The sequence below is a fragment of the Phoenix dactylifera genome, chromosome 2, assembly GCF_009389715.1.
Source record: "Phoenix dactylifera cultivar Barhee BC4 chromosome 2, palm_55x_up_171113_PBpolish2nd_filt_p, whole genome shotgun sequence".
Taxonomy (NCBI): Eukaryota; Viridiplantae; Streptophyta; class Magnoliopsida; order Arecales; family Arecaceae; genus Phoenix; species Phoenix dactylifera.
The window spans coordinates 8,297,550-8,309,542 of record NC_052393.1 but is presented as its reverse complement, the minus strand read 5'-3'; the positions used below and the strand labels follow the sequence as shown (position 1 = coordinate 8,309,542).

The 11,993-nt window shown below is 41.0% G+C and overlaps 2 protein-coding genes and 1 long non-coding RNA gene across 5 annotated transcripts; 1 reads left to right on the top strand and 2 right to left on the bottom strand.

Annotated features, from left to right (window-relative positions):
• Positions 1 to 279: 279 nt before the first annotated feature.
• LOC103713593 (probable enoyl-CoA hydratase 2, mitochondrial) lies at positions 280 to 8,953 on the bottom strand. Of its 3 annotated transcripts, none has more exons than XM_026807153.2 (8): positions 8,593 to 8,952; positions 8,334 to 8,503; positions 3,065 to 3,139; positions 2,296 to 2,386; positions 2,126 to 2,177; positions 1,096 to 1,199; positions 926 to 1,017; positions 280 to 696 (listed from the first exon to the last, which is right to left on the bottom strand). In XM_026807153.2, exons 1-8 carry the CDS (start codon positions 8,837 to 8,839, stop codon positions 520 to 522), a joined length of 1,008 nt encoding a protein of 335 aa, XP_026662954.2. In that variant the 5' UTR covers positions 8,840 to 8,952; the 3' UTR covers positions 280 to 519. The 3 variants fall into 3 exon arrangements, with proteins under 3 accessions (XP_026662954.2, XP_008798799.2, XP_026662955.2); XM_008800577.4 differs by having other exon boundaries at positions 926 to 1,002; positions 8,593 to 8,950; XM_026807154.2 differs by lacking the exon at positions 3,065 to 3,139 and having other exon boundaries at positions 8,593 to 8,953.
• On the top strand, positions 6,582 to 7,556 carry LOC120106845. The gene is made up of 2 exons (XR_005508853.1): positions 6,582 to 6,843; positions 7,330 to 7,556. It is a non-coding gene; the product is annotated as an uncharacterized LOC120106845 (long non-coding RNA).
• Positions 8,954 to 9,303: 350 nt separating the features above from the next.
• LOC120106842 lies at positions 9,304 to 11,769 on the bottom strand. The gene is made up of 3 exons (XM_039119934.1): positions 11,659 to 11,769; positions 11,527 to 11,566; positions 9,304 to 11,412 (listed from the first exon to the last, which is right to left on the bottom strand). Exons 1-3 carry the CDS (start codon positions 11,722 to 11,724, stop codon positions 11,195 to 11,197), a joined length of 324 nt encoding a protein of 107 aa, XP_038975862.1. The 5' UTR covers positions 11,725 to 11,769; the 3' UTR covers positions 9,304 to 11,194.
• Positions 11,770 to 11,993: the final 224 nt, after the last annotated feature.

The following is an 11,993-nucleotide window of genomic DNA, read 5'->3' as shown; positions in this document are numbered from 1 at the left end:
CCCGAACCCTCCTTGCCAAAGATGCAATGTACACTTCATTTTTAAACACCGTCGTGGCGGATTCTGCAGCCGTACACCGGATCTGAATCTTTTGGCAGGCCGCCCCCTGGATTCTCGATAATTGCCCAAGGACCGCTTTCGTATCCTTGTGCGCACAATCCCGCCTACTTCGGGTGTCATTGAAAGCCGTTTACCTTGGATGGAAAAAGGTTTTTGTCGTGGCCAGGTTTGAAGTATCAAGCAGATGTATGCATACCGACCAAAGTGGCACCTTAATAATTATTGGCACAAAACTGAAATAGCAATTCTTATTACCATGGTTTTAAATGTATCACCTTAAACAAAGGTCTCTGATACGTCTGCTAGTAGCTTTACAACATCCAACAATGTTTACATTCAAATTCCTTTGCAAGTATAATACTTTGTCCAATTGAGGAAGCCGATGAATAATTTTTTGGAACAGTTTCAACAACGGAAGGCTTCGTTATTGTGCAATTGCCTTTGCAGGTTATTGCAAGTCTATTTGCCAAGATATCTTGGCTTTCGTTTTTCTGCAAAGGCAGCTAACCCTTCAAGACGGTCCTGTGTATTCAGGAGTTTCTCATAACATTTCTCTTCTACATCCAATGCCGACGGCATGTCCACTTCCATCCCTTGGTTAATAGCTTGTTTAGCCATCCTTATAGCCAAGGGACCCTGACAAGGACAAAGGAAAACCATAACCAGTAATATAGCATGAAGTACATGTAATCCATCAGTATTCAACTAAGACCTCGAACGCAAGAAAAGTTCGCCTCCTTTCCTCAATTATCTGTCATAGCAATTGCAAATTGCTTTGGCAGAGTTCCTTAACGATTATCATGAGAATCTTTTCCATGAACACTTATCTTTAGCAAAAGTAGAAAAAAGCAAGCATATCCGCTACCTTTTGATTTATATCTCTAGCAATTTGAAGAGCTTTTATGTATGCCTTTCCAGCAGGAACACAGTAATTGACAACTCCTGCCATGAAATACGCTATATGTTGATGAACCTCAAGTAACACACACAGACGCAAGCTATTTTAGTATTATAGAAGAAGAAATAATAAGTTACCCAAAGAGAAAGCTTCTCTCCCATCAATCTTCCGACCAGTGAATATGAGCTCCTTTGCCACAGATCTTCCAACTACTCTAGGAAGACGTTGGGTCCCTCCAGCTCTGTAAATAATGACATTTGTGAGAAGTGAGATTGATCTACATGGTGATGGCATATAACATGATGTGCCACTATACCTATGTTTTAAGGTTTCTACAATTAGGTGTAGAGTGAGGCAAGAACCACATGAAGCAGCAGTTGTTCAATTGAATAAGCAAAACTTGTCCAGTTTCATTTTCTCCAAAAAAATCCATTAATCAAGATGTTACCTATAATAGTTCCTCTAGAAAGTTAAACATTCCTCAAAAAGATGTTACGTAACTTTCCTCAAAGATAAAAAGTCAGGTGCAGCATATACTCAAGAATAGAGAGAATAGAGTCTGTTCAAGCTTCACCCCTTCTATGACATCAGCAAAACCTCATTATCCAACCACGCCTGCTCAAATAGTATTTTTACCTAAAACCACTTTATGTATATTATTCAGTAATACAGGATATTAACAAGGGAATCAAGATAAGCCTCCAAAAAGTTTTATCTAAAGCAAGTAATGATGTATCTAATAATTTATTAAAAGAAGAATTTATCACTCAGTGTAGTCCTCATTATTTAATAAGATTTGTTATTGCTTATGCTAATAATCAACTTAAAAAATAACGGTATTGCATTATCTCAGGACTCAAATGTATCTATTTATCAATATCTTGCCAGAAATGCATGGTAAAATAACTATCAAATAAGAATTTCTTCTCAGTAGGAACCAATTTCACAATTCTAGCTTTTTCAATCAATTATCTAGCATTCATCCCGGACTTAAGTTGATGAATTTTTTTAGTTAAAAAGAATGGAAATGTCACCAGCGCTGTAGCACTATTAACTTTGTTGCTTGGAATTGTAATCTGACAAATATCACTCTCACCTACAAGACGCATTGACAATTGTAGGACAAACGTTTGACATACTAACATAAGATCTGGCATGAGCACATACCCAGGAATTATTGCAAGTCCAGTCTCCGGCATGCCAAACATTGCATCCTCACCTACATGTCATAGGTTGGGACAACTTCCAAAGTCAGCAACCATCTCTATGTTACCTAATATACATGACATCTCTGGAATGTATGACAGTTTAATTGGATTGTTTTGCTAAAGCAATACCACAGATACGTAGATCACACGAAAGAACCAATTCCAGCCCACCACCCAATGCTACTCCTTCAATAACAGCAATTGCAGGAATAGAGAGTGCCTGCTTACAAAATCAAATACAGTTCATCAAATTTCAAGTTGGACCTGTGAAGCACACAGATGATAGTGGATGGAGTAAAAAAATCATCAGTAACAGTTGAACATAAAAAAAAAAGAAAAGCAACAGAGAGGTAATAATCAATGTGCATACAGTTATTCATGATTCTGTAAGATAGAAGTTGATCTTCCAAAAAAAGGAAAGGAAGCTAAAATGTTATAAATAGCAAATAAAACATTAGATAATGAATGGCTGAAATCATGTAGTTAAAGAAAATTATATGCAACAAATTTTGTGTTTTATGAGACAATCTCATCATTCTCATTCTGGCCTGGATTATATCCTCATCAAGGTCGGTATTGCAATAAAAAGGATGACATTTTGAGGGCACAGATTTTGATGGAGAACCCAAGTTCGGTTTATTTGTGCACCACTTTCATCAGTCAACCAAGAACCATTGAACGATTACTAGTTTTATGAGAGTTCTACCATTAGGAGTCTATCTGTTTTAAAAGAATATGCTGGATCATCAACAGTATGACTTATTAACAGTAGTATACCATTTTAAACCAATTGAAAAGTTACAAAATTAACTAGCATAAATTGCCAGCAGTCAGATTGTTTAAAGAAAGATTGCGAGCGGTTTAAAGATGCATATAAAGTATGTGCGTAGGCATAAACCTCCAAGGATGAGAATGTTGACCGTAAAGAGTTCACAAATAACTGGACTTCAGAAGAACTCATATGCCTTCGTTCCTGCCAGACGAGCATTATCATGCCTGAATTAAGCAGATTGTAATAGCACATTCATATATGACATTTGCGAATAAGAACAAAATGGCATGAATCAAGGCAACAAGAGAAAAGTAAACAGGAAAAAGAAGTGTATCTTGAACTTGAATATTAATAAGCTTGCTCTCTGCAGAAAAGCTTGAAATGTTAAAAGAATACGAATTCAACTGAAGTTGTGAACAGTCTGTCTTGGTAAGAAAAAATGGCTCTAAACCAATGCATAAGAATAAGTAGAATGGAGCATGCACACAAGATAGATTCAAGGGTACTTTTAACATAACACGACATATGAAAGATTCTCTATCCACAGAAGGGGGGAAGAACAATAAATTTTATAATGGCAGAGGGATTAGAGAATAATTATGACAAGCTCCCAATGTAACCATAGAGAACATACATAATTCCAACTATCTGGCGTTGCCTTGTTTTCAACTTTTACAATAATTATAGTATACTAGGCATTTACACCAATGGACACAATTGAGCTTATCTAAAACAGTAAACAAAAGTGAACATAAAACTTACATTCTGGAATATTGCTAACAAGATTTTTTTCTAGCATGTTACAAATATCAATCATCATTAGCTTGATTTTTAAGTTAAAACGTTCTGTCTCAGTATAACGAGCACTTACCTTATTCAAGCTCATTGCTAGTTATTTCTCAGTATTTCACTTGACCTCTATCTACCTTGTCCTTCCATGAAAATGCAAAGACACTTCAGAAGACAGTGGCAATTAGTAAACACTTGATATACACTTGCAAGTTTCAAACTACAAGGTTTACATGATGTGAACATTGTCAATAGAGCTCAGATATGGAAACAGTTTACAGTGCCCAATATCTGCAATTAAGAAGACCCACCAAGGCAGAAGAAATAAGCCACGAAACAAAGAGATTTCGCAACTTGTTTAGATATATTTACTTTAGAAGAAAAAATTAATGTGTAGAAAAATCAATTGCTGGTTTTTTCTCCTTTTTTGAAAATTATAGGAGTTGTTGATGGTAAATAAAACTTATAGAGCAAAAGTGGTGATATGACAAACTTACATCCAATTCCTTAATAACAAGAGAAAATCTACTGTCTTAAAAATAACATATAAGCATGAATAAAAGAACAAGCTAGAAAACACAAGGCATAGATGATAAGTTTTTAAAAAAACAAAGAAAAAAGAAAGAGAGAGAAAGATAAATGTCTAAAGCCAAAACAACATGGAGCCATGAGAAAATAGGGTAAAAGGCCAAGCCTGCTAGAAAACCAATCCCATTAAATTGTTCATCCAAACTTTAATGTCTCAACATCTTTTCCTACCTTATCATAAGCCAAGTCTTTACAATAGTTTCCAATTTCTTCCACACCTTTAGGATTGTACGTTATTGCCCTGCTACAGAGTTCTCTCCAAACCCTTGACCCGGTAACTCAAGAAGCCTCTTTGGACACCCAATTAGTTTCCAAAGATCCATTTTTATGAGAATCCCCCTTGGAGCTATGTCACTACTTCCCCAACCCAATCCTCCACTGCCACTCTTCAGTGAGTAAAATTGTCTACGTTCTACAATACCTCCCATAAGAATCATGTATAAGCCATCCAACATAGTGAACTACTAACATCAGATCTTGGATATGGAGAGATATCATATAGAACTTACGCATAGGTAACTTGGATTGACTAGAAACGTTAACAAAGAGGAATGTATCTTTTCTTACATGACAAACCTCCCTCTAATATTTCAATCATTAAAGCAACTGCAGTATGAAGATAGTTGGGATACTACATAGCGCATATGCGCTTGGTAAAAGGACTCATAACAATAGATACAAATAAGTGAAAAAAGATAAATATATAACATTCGCTAAGTATATACTTTCACACTTATTTTAGTATAGCATGGCATGTTGACCTGCTAAGATAATAATACTCACCTATGTACTAAGCTCAAAGTTCGAGTATGCTAATGCAATGAACATATCTACCAATTACCAAATTAATACGAGAGAGAAAGGGAAGAATATGTGGTCATCAGAATGCCTAGAGTGCATATGTTGGCTGTGTATGCCAACACTGGCACCTAACAGCCTGCTCTGTGATCTGGTCATATACAAGAACCATCTTGGCCCAATATGTTGAGATTACTAGACAGCATCAGCTTATGCAGGTGCATATGTGGTCATATGGACAGAATTCTAAATCAGTAATTAAATTTCAAACATGATTCCTGTGTCTAGTCTAGTCCCATAAAGGAACAACTTGACTTTTTCTCCAACTCCTCCACATTTCAACCTGTGACATGCAATTTAGTCAATTAATTCTGCTGTTCTTATGCCCACCGAAGAAGTCCTAAATACAAGCTTAACATAGAATACATCCTAAAGATTTGGTCTAGAAAGGGTTTCTTAACATTCTTGTAGTGTAGTGAATGGTCGGATTTTAAGCTCTAGACACTCAAATTCCTAATAGCATCTCATTCATTGAGAGAGAGAGAGATATTTCGAGAGTTTTCTTGTTTGCAACACCTAAAAATATTGAAGAAACCAAAAACAAGTCCTTTGGAAGTGGTACTTGTCTATTCCTGCTTGACCACTGATTCTCCTCCATGGCCTAGTTATCTAAATCAGAATACATGTTCATCTCAATTATAGTATATACCATCAAATTCCTTTCTTTATGACTGTCCACACTTTCAACGTCTTAACCTGAATTAGGGGCACCTATGCATTTCATCATTTCTGGCCTAAAGCAGCAAACACCCAAAAGTCTCGTACTATAGTTACTTTCCCCTTATCTTCTATTAGTCCCCCTGTAGAGAGATTGCACATATGTAATTTTTCCTAGCTTTACTCTGCCCGCACATATCGTCTCGATTATGCACATCTTGAGCCCATTTACACCTTACTGTAGCTATCCTTTTATCAAGAATGCAACATAAGTTCCATAACTATCTCACAGATTTATCTTTCTTTTTGCCTAATAACATTCCATGTCCCACAATGCTGCACAGATTCAATATTATGAGAGACAACCTCATCAATCAGAATTTCACATGGTATAAACATCAGTACTGAAATAGAATTTGTTCCGAGAGTTTCTTGTGCATTTGAAGAATCTACATGCAAGCTTGACTCCAAGCATACTTCAAAACATAGTTGACACTAGAGCTGATCATGGGCCTTCTGGCCCGCCCAGCCCGCCCGGCCCGGCCCGAAATTTTTCGGGCTTGGGCATTAAAAAAAAGCCCATGGGTCGGGCCTGGGCAAGAAAAGCAGCCCGACCAAAAATTCGGGCCGGGCCTGAAACTTTTAAAAATGGCCCGATCCGGCCCGGCCCGACCCGATTTTTATATATAAAACACCAATACACCATATATATAATTAATTAATTTTATATATATAAACTTTATAAACTTAAGAGTTAAGAAACCCTAACCCCCCTGCCCCTTCCCTCGCTGAGAGCCGCCGCCTCCTCTCGCCCTTCCCTCGCTGAGAGCCGCCGCCTCCTCTCGCCCTTCCCTCGTTTAGAGCCGCCGCCTCCGCTCTCCCTTCCCTGGCTGAGAGCCTGAGAGCTGCCGCCTCCTCTCGGTGCCGCCGCCTCTTCAACGACTGACCGGTGGCTCTTCGCGTCCTTCTCCACCGGCCGGCAACTCTCCGCGTCTCTGGTCACCTGCTCACCGGTAAGACTTGGCTTTTATTTTTTTCAGATTATTAGGGCTTTTTCTCCTCCTCCTCTTCCTCCTCGAGCTCGGTCCCGGATGGATTGAGAAAGAGAGAGAGAGAGAGAGAGAGAGAGAGGTGGGGGGGAGGGAAGAAAAAGAGAGAGGTGGATCGATCGGCGCTTGGTGCCGTTCGTTTTCCTTTGCGTGGGGCTTCGACTCCCCAGACCAAATCCCTCGCCCTCCATCCAGACTCCACAGCCCGAAGGTTGGTTCTGCTCCCGAGAGATGCCCCTGGAATCTGGATCTACTCTTTGATCCTTGGAGCTAAACGAGTTCATATAAAATCATGTGTTACACTGTTACTTACCACCCCTTCTACCGTTTACTATCTACTTTAGATTGTTTTTGCTTCGAGATCAAATTAATCTTGGGCAGGTACTGGATAAGAAATGTAATCATGTTCAACCATTAACAATTGCTAATGTTTCAATTTTGTGTTTGTAGGTTTTGAGAGTTAGAAGATGCAAGATGTTCTTCTACAGTTTTCTATTATGGAAGTGGCTTCAAGAATTATGGTTACATTTACAATTGTTATAATGTTAATGGAACAATGTAATTTGTATTTTGTCTAAATATGTAGTTGTCTAAGTTTGTAATTTTTATTGTTGGGTTGTAATTTTCAGCTGGACAACAGTGTTTTATACATTTTATTTTCTTTCTATTGGCTTGAAGCTGCGAATTTTTTTTTTAATATTTGTAGATATATCCAAATTCCAAAGTTTGAAACCACCACAAACACTATCTATTTGAAATAGGCTAGTTATATCCTTAGCATTAACCAATTGACCATTGGAGAAAAATACATCCAGTTTTAGAGAGCCCATTAAGCTGTTGGGCCATTTTAGGCCATTTTTAGATTCCAAACAAAGAAAAAACCGGGCCTGTCGGGTCGGGCCGGTTGGGTCGGATCGGGCCGGTCGGGTCGGGCCTGTCGGGTCGGGCCTGTCGGGTCGGGCCTGGGACCAGATTTATAAAGTTTGGTCGGGCCTGGACAAAAATTTAAGCCCGACAGTCGGGCCGGGCCGGGCTTGGGCATAGCCATCGGGCCTCATTTCTGCTGTAGAGCCCGATCCGAGCCCGGCCCGGCCCGGGTTTTGATCAGCTCTAGTTGACACAATGTACTGTTAGCAAAGCAAGCACACATGTTTGAACCAACCTTTTCTTAAAACAGCCAATTTATTCAGACTCTTGACACAAGCCTTTTCAAGAATAATTCTTTCTTTATACAACTGAGCCTAAATCTTCTAATAACCAATAGGTCATGAGTTTCAGCAACCAATTTAGATTTAGGAATTCTTGCCGGCTCCAAAGAACAAATTTCACAACCATTGCTTTCATAAACCAAGATTTCTCTAACTAATGCCTTCTTTTCACGCGACAATCAATCCAAATTCGATCTTTATCATCTACGAAGCCAAAACCAACATCTAAACACGCGTAGTAGCTACCTTGAGATCGGCACCGGCACAGAAAACCCTAGGAACCGAACTGCAGACCATGACCACATTTGCCGACGAGTCCCCATTGATCACCTCGAGCGCGTTCTGCAACCCCTTCAGCATCTCCTTCCCTATCGCGTTCTTGGCCTCACCCCTATCCAACGTTAGCTCAATAATCCCTGATCCATATTGCACCAAATCTTGCTAAAAAAGGCAAACAATTGGACAAGAAACAAGAATCCGAGAACAAGCGATGTGAGAAGGGTACCGGAATCGGAGTCGGAGAGCCTCTCTACCTTCACCGGCTCCGGGACGGTCTGGAGGATTAGGCTCCTCCTGAACAGCGTGCAATGGGGGTGCGGCAGCGCCGCCACCGCGGCGCCGGCAGCGGGGCCCGCCGCATGGAGGGATCTTCCGGCGAGCGCGAGACGGAGAAGGCGAGGAGAGGAGCAGGTAGCGCTTCCGAGGGAGGGGCCGCGGAGGCAGCGCCAGATGAGTGTCTGGAATTGACGCATCGCCGCTCTGGCCGTAGGTTGCCGGGGACGCCAAAATTCCGAATATGTTGAGGGGAACCCATGGGCACGGAAGTTTTGGACAAGTTTTTTACTCGGCCTTTTCTCCTAATTTCTGTCCACACGAACATATTATAGAAAAAAAAAAAAAAAAGGTTCCCCTGGAAGGAGAAAGTAAGGACACCGGGATAACCGTTGATGCACATTTAGATGATTGTTATGGTATGGAATAGGTACTTGAAAAAAAACATTCCACGCAACCATTTTCCCAAGTCCTAACCTCCTCAGTTCGCCCGCACAAACGGTGGCGTCAATTTTATATACCCCTGAATGTTCCATTGTCAGATCATTGCCGGATTTCTGCACCCATTCTGCTTTCCAAGAATTAGTGAAATTGTTTTAGAAACCCATTATTTAAATATAACGAAAACTTTACACATACAATCTGATCAGCTTCTCAAAAATTTTGAGCCAACAACAATAAACTTATTCATAGCGCGCAAAGACCCCAAGATTCACAAACCAATGGGGTACTTACTTGGATTAAAATTAAAGGCTAGAATCACCTAATAACACAAATAAGACCAAATTCCTTTTTGGGATTCAAATGTGAGTTCTCAGGGACGAAGGTTCTCGGAAGTGCAAAGTGTGCCACCAAGTGTCATTGTTGCAGCATTTTACTAGTAGTAGATACACTGCCCTGCAGAGCAGAGGAGAAGACATATTCTCTATCCATGTAATAAAATTGTACTTTTTTTTTTTGGTACACCGGCGGCAGCTCACACTAATCTCGCGTGAGTGTTGTCTAAAAGATAAAATACTCCACAAAGATAAAGAGATAAAATACAAAACAGATCCAAAAAACTTTTCCAAAATAATGAGCAACGAAGAAGGTGACCCAGTCAATAACTCTTTACGACTTTCGAAATATATGTCTAGCTCGGAAGATGTCACACTTCTACAGTAGCCACCGGACATCCTCGTCGAAGATGCTTGGCTCTTATGTAGAATTGTACTTCAAGTCGCTCGATGGACCCAACGTTCCAACCGTAGTTGCTTCAGTGGAGGCCCAGCACGGGGCTTGCTCCTGCGAGGACACCGCCATTTCCCAGGGATCTCCGGTGCCGCTGCCACAACTCCAGCTTGAAAATTGCTTCTATCTGATAAAGGCTTTCTCGTTCCTTTTTCTTTCCCCCCCAAATTCCCATTGTTCTCTAGAAATATGCAGTCCCCATTAATCAGGTGTTCGTTCGTCTCTCTCCTAATCATCTCATTCTTAAACGCCATGTCCTTGTAGCTCATGGCTGAAAGGATTCCCATCGTCGCGGCATCTTCTTTTAGCTCCTCGTTGGTACACCTCAAGAACGAGCATTTCTCCTGAGAGATCCGGTCTTCTTTTATATTACCAGCAGAGTATTGTCTATCACCCCGTCTCCAATCCTCTGCACCCAAACTTTCTTCGCGCTTGCTCGTTTCAGAAGGCACCTTCGGACTGCACGCCTGCTCTTTGACTGAGCTTCGATACGTCTTCGATGGGATAAGATCACTGATTCCTACTTCAGAATATTTTGTGAGGAAACCAGCTCCAAATAGCTGCTGGAAATTCTGCTCTCTCTTCAGTGGAAGGAAACTATTTTCTTGAAACGACTCATGGTATGGGCTCATTCTGTGGTTTTCCATGTTCGAGCAGTGCTTGTTTCCATGTGATGACATTCCCAAAATATCCGTCCCCTCGACGGCAACCTGGTCTTCATTCAAGCTACTTGGAAATGTTTCGCCTCCTCTTGTGTTATACTTGTTCTTGACAGAAACAAAACCATCCTTCCCAATGTTACATCTTGGGAGCGACTCTCCTTCACGGGGTGCTTCATGCGCCGCTCCCAAATCTGTGTCAATTTTTGGTGAATTTTGTTGATGCGAGACATGCTCTCCGCGCTTGGTCTTTGGAGGTATCCACTTTGGAGATTGCTCATGGCCTCTAGCCAACTTCTCATCAGCTCTAGAAAGGTTGCGATTGCTGTCAGCATTTTCACCGCCGTCATGTTTCCCAGAGGATGTCCCTTTAACTTCCGGCAATGGCTTTGGGTTTTCCTTCAATGGAACGAATTCAGTTACCGGGCAAGACTTATGTTGTAACTCTACACCGTAACACAAATCCCTTCCCCTTGGAATGATTAGAGGGGATTCAGCCAGATGTTTGTCCTGGAATTCAGAAAAAAGGCGTACCCGCCGACCAGAGGAACAAAATAAGAGGCCAAAACAAGAGGAGAAAAAAGAGATGATGATAGCAAATCGATATATAACAAAAACTGATTTTCACACTCAAATTAGCAGATTTGGTAATCTTCGAATTAAATTCTAAAAGATCGATCGAGATATTAAAAGTGTGAGAGAAGATGACGTTGCCTCAACTGTGGGCGAGACTTCGGCCTTCTTTGGAGAGTTTCCCAATGGATCCTGGGTTTCTCTTTCATCTTCTGCAGGCAGTAGGAAGCTATGAAGATCCTGGGCCAGGCCAGAACACTCCGGGGATTCATATTCGTAGCCGGAGAACCAGTTCCTGATATCAGGTGGCTCTGAGCAAAATTAAAAAAAAATAGATGAAAATGAACCGGAAAAGGAAGGGAGACAAAAGAAAAGAAAAGAAAAAGGCTAAGGAAATTCGAGAATATCAATCCTCGAGTACTCACGAGAAGGGATGGAGAGCGGATAAGAAGAACCTCCACAAACCTAGAAAGAGGGTAAGTTTTAGTATTTGGGGGCATGGAAATTTGAGCTTCTACCAGGTGTTACTATGAAACAGAGAAGGAGATGATCACTACCTCAGAATCGAGAGGGTTGAGAGGGGAGAGGCCGCGCTCTGCTGGATGTTCGGATCTTTCCGCCATGGCTGAGGAAATGCGACATCGGGGGAATCCTTTATAAGATTGTTGGCGGGTTCCATTTTTCGAACTTTCCCGCCCGGAGTCTCGCGGGAGCCTTCTCATTTTGGAGCCGTGCGGGAAAAATGGTCCTCTGAAACCCCAGGAGCTGGGAAAGAGGCTGGTCATTTGATTAAACCAGCTTGGGGATGGCTCATGTTAGGTTCGGTTCTAGGCTTGGTTGAGCTTGAATTGACGCCGACGAGCCCAACTCGATCTAAAAAGTTGACGTGGTG

What these genes read in the sequence shown, in the direction of transcription:
- LOC103713593 (XM_026807153.2), bottom strand. Translation starts at nt 8,839, where the DNA reads ATGCGTCAATTCCAGACACTCATCTGGCGCTGCCTCCGCGGCCCCTCC. An exon ending in CAACATTCTCATCCTTGGAG is followed by an intron (nt 2,387 to 3,064) that starts GTTTATGCCTAC and finishes TTTTGTAAGCAG; the next exon opens with GCACTCTCTATTCCTGCAAT. An exon ending in GTGTGATCTACGTATCTGTG is followed by an intron (nt 2,178 to 2,295) that starts GTATTGCTTTAG and finishes TATGACATGTAG; the next exon opens with GTGAGGATGCAATGTTTGGC.
- LOC120106842 (XM_039119934.1), bottom strand. Translation starts at nt 11,724, where the DNA reads ATGGCGGAAAGATCCGAACATCCAGCAGAGCGCGGCCTCTCCCCTCTC. An exon ending in TCAACCCTCTCGATTCTGAG is followed by an intron (nt 11,567 to 11,658) that starts GTAGTGATCATC and finishes CCCTCTTTCTAG; the next exon opens with GTTTGTGGAGGTTCTTCTTA. An exon ending in TCCGCTCTCCATCCCTTCTC is followed by an intron (nt 11,413 to 11,526) that starts GTGAGTACTCGA and finishes AATTTTGCTCAG; the next exon opens with AGCCACCTGATATCAGGAAC.